The sequence below is a fragment of the Trachymyrmex septentrionalis genome, unplaced genomic scaffold (assembly GCF_001594115.1).
Source record: "Trachymyrmex septentrionalis isolate Tsep2-gDNA-1 unplaced genomic scaffold, Tsep1.0 scaffold71, whole genome shotgun sequence".
Lineage (NCBI taxonomy): Eukaryota > Metazoa > Arthropoda > Insecta > Hymenoptera > Formicidae > Trachymyrmex > Trachymyrmex septentrionalis.
The window spans coordinates 683,316-690,969 of NW_017305895.1; the positions used below are offsets into that span (position 1 = coordinate 683,316).

A 7,654-nucleotide genomic window follows, 5' to 3' on the forward strand; every position below is an offset into this window, starting at 1 on the left:
AATAATTAAATATAATTAAATACCTATACACTATATGTACAATAATTAATGTTCCGTAACATACTAGAACTTTAATAAGAAAATTATTCTTCTTTTATTAAAAATTCATATTTAATTTAATTAATAAGTTAAGTACTTTATAAATATTATATGTTTTAAATAAAAATTTACTTAAATGAAATTTCTTTAGTATAAAATTTAGTGTAAAATATTGTCATTATATGGCAAATTATTTTTATTTATACATTATTAAAATTTATATAACCTATGACCTTGATTTTTTAATTTATCTACTTCATACTTTGGAGTGAGAGTTAATATATATATACATATTACTTGCAATTAGTCTTTAAATAATTGTGATTATAACAATGAAAATATAATCTACACAAAATGAAAAGTCTGCTTTGCACCTGTCTTTTAATTGCTATAAATATTCTTTTAATCAACTACTTTCACTAACATTTATATGTTTAGCGCCGAGACACTATCATGTCTCCAGATACACGTGTTACATACATATATAATTAACACGTTGAATGTCACGCTGATATTACATGACTCCAAGGCGCCAATATACATTTGCTATCATGCGATACATATTGTGTTAAAATATTATTTCTGTTAATTCAATAATAAAAATTTGTATTAATTATTTACCATTATATTTTCTTTTTTACGTATGTTCTTTAGTTTACGTAATTTATAATTTTAAAACTCTCTCTAATCTATACATTTTTTGTATTACTGATAATATAAATACGATACTAGAAGGCTTCAACGCATATACAGGGTATTTAAAAAAAAAATAAAATAAGATGTTATATGTTTTAGATTTTTACCGTTGATTTAATCTTTTATATTCGTTCAGTTTTTTATATACTTAATTTAATTTTTTATACTTATCAATTTACATCATAGGGTAGTATTAAAACATTGTCAATATAACAAATTGTCACTATTAATGTGACAATTATATAAATGTGTAAATTATATAACTGATGTTTGTACGATCTATAATCTTGTTTTTTTTAACCTATGTATTTTATCCATCGAAGAGTGAATCAGTATATATACGATATAACTACATTATTTTGAATGATAGCGCTTATTTGCAGTGAAGATATCATTTGAACAAAATGAAAAGTCTCGTGCTTTACATTTGTATTTTAATAATTGCTGTAAGTATTCTGTCAATAAGCTGCTTTAACTATTCCAATAAACTACAAAGGAATATCTATAATAATATATGTATTAAAAACTATATAAAATAAATGAAATAAATATTTTATAAGTTTCAGCCGTCTAGCTCAACAGAACTAAAAAAATTCGAAAATTTAATAGAAACTATTAATGATGACATGGAAGCTTGCAAGATTAAAAATAATGTGACTGAAGGTAAATTATGCATCTTATTGCAGAAGCATATTATTGAAGATCCTGTGATTGTCATCTAAATTCTCTAATTAATTTTTTAGTTTTCTTTACAGTCTTTTATTTAAACTAACTTTTTTTTCAAAAAACTTGATTTTTGTATTGATTGATTTTTTTTCTTAGCTGATGTCTACAATCCGGAAGAGATAATGACTGACTTACCTACCCAACCTGAAAATGAAGAAAGAAGAAGAAGAGTTGGCTGCTGGATTGCATGTATCTTAAAAAGACAGAATTTAGTAAGTGTCTTCAAATATGCTATACGTATTTTATATATATCCAACAATGCAATATATTGTAATAAATAATAAAATTTTAAATTATTGGAGACTTAATTTTTTTTCTAATGCAATAATTATTAATGCAATTAATAAAACACATAATTATTTACATATACAAGGTATATTTGGTGGTAAAATACAAAATTTGTCATGCAATAATTGATGTTATTACATATTGTAGTATTAATAAAAATCACTATGCTATAATATTTAATTTGTAATAAACATATATTTTAAGTTATATAGCGCTTAAATTGCGCAAAATAATTAAAATAAATATATATCTATATTTTTCTCTAATTTATAAAATTTTTTTTAATGTTAGATGGAAGGATCAAACATTAAGGAAGCACAAATTTATGTAATAATAAATATGGAGTATACTAATATTTCTCAACAAGTCATTATTCACAGAATTACGCGTAAATGCATGAAACAAGGTAAGATATATCTTAAATTACACATATTATTAGATTGTTCAATTCCATAAACAAAAATGTTCATGTGGCGTGTTTTTGTTTTGAACAATTCAATATGCAATTTTGAACAGTTCAATATTGCTGTTAAGAAAAAGATATTATATAGTTCTTTTTATAATTCATTATTTAAGTGATAAATTTTTTTATAGTTTGTAATAAATTTTAAAAAAATCTACAGTTCTCGCTCTCTAAAATATAAATCTTACTTTCTTCGATGTATTGTATAAATTGAAGTTAGCAAGAAATAAGGAATTACAAAAAAATTTATTATGAACATTTTATGTATTTGCACTTGTAGTATAATGCTTTTAAAATGTTATAGTTGTTATAAAAATATATTTTTTATAGGAAATATGATTATATATTGTATCTTTTAATTATATTATTTTGTACTTTTATTTATATAGTAAGAAATATTACACAAGAATGTGAGAAAAGCTTCTCCCTGTTAGTATGCTTTATAAAAGCTGCATATGAGGAACAGAAACATGAAGAATTTGAAATAAAAAAAGCAGAAGAAAATGCATAAATAGAACAAACTGTATAAATACAATTAAATGTAAAAATTAAACATTATCCATATAGTTACTAATATATATAAAGCATACATACAATGCGATATAATTTATATTAAATAAAAATGTGTATATTTACGTGTATTCTATAATATTCTAATCTTATTTTTTTATTAAAATTGCATATATTATACAAAAATTGTATTTTACTTTATACAAGGAAACGTTTCACAACTGTCCGGCACCGATTTAACTCTGCATTAAATATGTTATTAAACACAAAAATCTAAGAGATACGTATTTTTTTATATGGGCACTAACTTCTGTTTAAGGAGTGAAACGCCCCTTCGAAACGGTATTTCTCTTCCAGGCTGAATATTGGCGGAAGTAAATAAAAGATGGAAAAAAATTTTTAAACAAAAGTTATATGACTTAAAGAGTACTTTAAAGTTGTGAAGAAAAAAATTTTGTTAATTTTTTCTGTTTAATAATATATCCTTACCATCCACAATTTTCTCAAATCTAGAAAATTTTTTTACCGAGTTTTTTTTACCTTTTAAAGATAATTTTTTTCCAAATTCAACCATGTATAATAAAGTTATATCACATTATATCATCTTTGAGAATTAATTATAAATGCTTTCTTATATATTTTATCCGTGCTTATGTGCATATGTAATTATCATCGAAACAATAAAATATATAAAAAGATGTTTTAAGTAAAATTTGTATAGTTTTCTACAGGCTTTATGCTGTTTATATATGTATGTGTATATATATATATATATACATATATATATATATATATATGTATATGTATACAAGGTATTTCCTCTAACTTGACCATCTGAAATATCTCCGTTGTTTTAAATGATATGAGAAATTATTGAAGGAAAAAATTATTGCCATAACTTAATAAAAAATTATCATATTGGATTCCGCAAAAACGCGTTTTGAAAAGGAGATTTTGGGGAAATTTTACGCCCTTTTATCTCACTAAGCTGCGTCAACTGCTTTACTCCATACATCTCCGGAATTAGGAGGTTCTGCTTATCAATTTTGCAGGTCCTCATTCTATCATCGGCCATTGGAAAATTATTGATGCCACTTAATCGGCATTAGAAGTACCTCAAAGTACAGACTTCAAGCTTTATTTTCATTTTTGGAACACCTATGTATCATTGTTATTTACTGAGTGTATATATACATAATATTATTATATATAACATACATATATAATGATATATAATAAAATAAATAAATATAATTTTAATTATTCTGTTTTTTTATATTTTCTAAATCTTTTAAAGCTTTTTTGATACAAACTTTATGATAGAGCCCCAGAAACCTTTTATACGGCCCTGTTTTCAATAATGAGAGTGTGTTAGTGATGCATATTATTATATATTTTTCTCTGCGTTTGTACTTCATGTTTATATGATCTGTAATTTTTCAACTCTAATCAATGCATTTTGTCTATTACAGACCAAGGTTTGATTTGCACTTCTCAGTCGATTTTCGACTCGGCTCCACCTTCCGCTACTCTGCTCATCTCATCACCTCGTAGTTCAAGTGCCGCTCGACGTTTAACAGCGCATGATGTTTACAGACATGAGGTCCACTCACTTTGCACTCACGCTGTAAATTTCATTCAATTTTTTTTTTTTCATTTATTACATGACTAAGGTAGAATGAAGCAACGCATAAGATTGAGCGCTTACACGTTGCTTCATTCTATCTTAGTTATGTAATGAACGAAAAAAAAAAAAATAGAATAAAGTTTACGACGTGAGCACCCAAAGTGGATGGCTCTTATATCTCTACAAACGTTATACGCTCCTAAAATCGAGCGACATTTGGACTATGCGCGAGGTGATGAGATGAGAGGAGTAACGGAAGGCCGAATCGAAAATCGGCCGAGAAGTGTAAATCGTGCCAAGCTCTGTTACAGACCTTGGTGGAATCAGAAAGATAAAGCATTCTGAAGGACATGCAGTAGATAGTGACATGCCAATAATGTTTGATTGGTCGATAAACAGTAGATAGCATTTGGTTGGTTAAAATTCGCCTCCTCCTTACTCCATCGTACGCAATGCTTTACCTTTCTGATTTCACCATGATTACAGACAATATAAATGCGATGCTAGTAGGCTTCAGAACACTATAGTACGACATTTAGAGATAGTGTGGACTAACTACATAAAAAATGAAGAAAATATTTTATATTTGCACTTTTGTGTTTGTCGTAAGTATTTTTTGCCATAAATATTAGTATAAATAGAAGGTTAAAAATTTTTCTAGAAATCTTAAAAGAGTTCTCTTACAACGTAATTACAATAAATTATAATTAGTATATTATTTTTACAAATATGTATGTAATTAACACATCGCAGCAAACTAACATGTAATTATAATATAACTTAGGGAGCGCATAGAAAAAACAATGATATAATATATTTTATTATAGAGACGATATGTGTCACATAATTTTGAGGATACTTTAGAAGAACAAAAATATATTTTTTCGTTATGTTATGTGTATAACTATACAAATGTAATCTACACACACCTAACTCAAAATACATAACACAAACACAACAACTGCAATCTTTCATCAATTTAACTAACATTATTCGATTGATACGTATAAAATGCATAAATATTATAGATACATTAAATTTATCCAGCAGTCGGAGGAGATGCTATTATTTTTGTATGTTGTACACAGTGCTTGTTTCACATCTAATAGACAATACAAATGGAATGACATAAAGAGCACTAATAATGTCTCTCTAAACACAATTCTATAGATTAATCACAATTAATTCGAAATTGAGTATTACATACATAACGCTACATTCTTTTCATGCACTTTTTACTATCTATAGCGTAAATTTTTATCATTGTTGTACTTATTTTGTATATACATATAGAAATATGTAAAAAAGGACGTTTACATTACATTGCAGTAATACGTTATTTCTGATATAAAAATAATATGTTTAAAGAGTTGGTGACATAAAGCCGTACCAATACATGATATTTATCGTTACAAACAATAATAATATTACATATAACATTCTGACCGTATAATATTATATCTACAGTTAAGTTACATGTGTGGTTTCCTGGAATAATAACATATATACGTGTGTGTACTGCATATAGAAACAGCATAATCAAAGTAATAAGAAAAATTAATTAAAAATAAAATTTTATATATTTTAGTCTTTTACTGTTGACTCAAAGAAATTAGGATCCGCCAATGGGAATTACAATACCTGCCTAATTGAAACTAATGTATCTGAAGGTAAGTCTGAGCGCGTATTCACACACACACACACACACACACACACACACACACACACACACACACACACGAGCGCATATAGTGTCACTGCACTGGAAATCAATTTTTGTAACATTAACTGAACTTTGTTAATGCCTTAATTATAAAAATATTAATATTTTATAAAAATAAGGGTTATTAAAGACTATTTAAAATAAAAATTAAGGAAATAATTTATTTTAATTAATAGTTTGTATATTTTACAGTCTTATTTCAAATAAATATAGTCATTTTAAATATTTTCCAAAAACTAACAGAACTTAGTATAATACTTTAATACATAAAAGATGATACATAATATTTTAAGTAGTTAGACTATTTTATCTTAAATACACATAAAAAAGATTTTTAAAAAATTTGTATATTTATAATATTTTTTTAGAATATGAACGATATCTTTTATAATTCTTTACATAGATACAAAATTTATATTTTTCGAAAATTAAATTTCTAGATGACATGTTAACAGTACAAGACGTAATACATGATCGATACAAATCCGAAAATCAAGAAAAATTAAATAAGAATGGTTGTGTCCTACAATGTATTCTTCAAAAAGATGGACTGGTAAATAGGTTTTTTATTATTTTCTTAAAAAGCATCTAAGAAACCTTTCGAATGTTTAAAAAGCATTTTTACCGTCAAAATAATAAAATATTATAAACATTAAAATGTAATTTATGTCATAACGCCTTTTATTTAAATCTTCCTGGTTAAAAATTTATTTTAAAATTAATTTTTAAATTATGAATTTTATTAGTAATTTAATGATTTTATATATTGTCACGTTATCCAATTTAAAAAATAATATATGATATAATATATGCATTTTATAAATAATTTAATGTAAAGAAATTAATATTTATTAATTAATATTTTATTAATTAATATTTTATATACTTTTCTTATAAATTAGATGGAAGACGCAGAATATAAGTTAGAAAAGGTGCATATCGCATTCATCAAGAGAACAAATATTCAACCAGGAGATAAAAGATTGGAACAACTGGAAAATTGCATAAACAAATGTAAGTTATACTTATCATAATCATATAATTTAAAGTAAAAAAATCTAGACTTTGATAAATATATAATTATGTTCAGTGAAACTTACAATATTAATTATTAATAAGTTTTAATGCATTTAACTAGCTATTTTAACATTATAATAAGTGACGAAAGCGTATAACATATTTATTTTATTCTTTTTCTTATTTATACTAATTTTATTTTTCTTTTATTCCAGCCAAAGACCTTACAGAAAAATGCGAAAAAGCGTTTCTTTTGAGCGCATGTCTTTTCAAATCTGAACACGAACATATTCATGAATACGGGTATAGTGAATCCGCAAAATAATAAATACAAAAATAGCTGAAATATAATTAATATGTTAAAATTTACTTTGCACAGCACTTTCAATAAAAAGAAATATGTATAAATAAGTATATTATATAGTTTTCTTTTATTTTATATATATTAATACAAAAAATAAATTTTAATTTAAATAAAATACTTTTTTCCTTGATAAAAAAAACTTTATTGATTACAATAACAAATTGTTTAAAATTATAATGCTGTAAGAAATAAATAGAAAAT

At 24.7% G+C, this 7,654-nt stretch overlaps 2 protein-coding genes across 3 annotated transcripts in view; both read left to right on the forward strand.

The window, feature by feature from the left end:
- The window catches only part of LOC108753744, a 9,036-nt gene extending 6,283 nt beyond the window's left edge, over positions 1–2,753 (forward strand). Inside the window, exons 2-6 of one of the 2 annotated variants that reach the window (XM_018495612.1) lie at positions 1,119–1,181; positions 1,302–1,398; positions 1,558–1,673; positions 2,041–2,155; positions 2,602–2,753. In XM_018495612.1, the coding sequence (XP_018351114.1) occupies positions 1,140–1,181; positions 1,302–1,398; positions 1,558–1,673; positions 2,041–2,155; positions 2,602–2,723 (492 nt within the window). In that variant the 5' untranslated portion in view covers positions 1,119–1,139 and the 3' untranslated portion in view covers positions 2,724–2,753. Of the gene's footprint in view, positions 1–1,118; positions 1,182–1,295; positions 1,399–1,557; positions 1,674–2,040; positions 2,156–2,601 lie in introns of both variants that reach the window. The other variant, XM_018495611.1, reaches the window with a different exon arrangement.
- A 2,107-nt stretch (positions 2,754–4,860) lies between these two features.
- On the forward strand, positions 4,861–7,432 carry LOC108753738 (pheromone-binding protein Gp-9-like). The gene is made up of 5 exons (XM_018495601.1): positions 4,861–4,954; positions 5,938–6,019; positions 6,513–6,625; positions 6,975–7,086; positions 7,305–7,432. Exons 1-5 carry the CDS (start codon positions 4,916–4,918, stop codon positions 7,412–7,414), a joined length of 456 nt encoding a protein of 151 aa, XP_018351103.1. The 5' UTR covers positions 4,861–4,915; the 3' UTR covers positions 7,415–7,432.
- Positions 7,433–7,654: the final 222 nt, after the last annotated feature.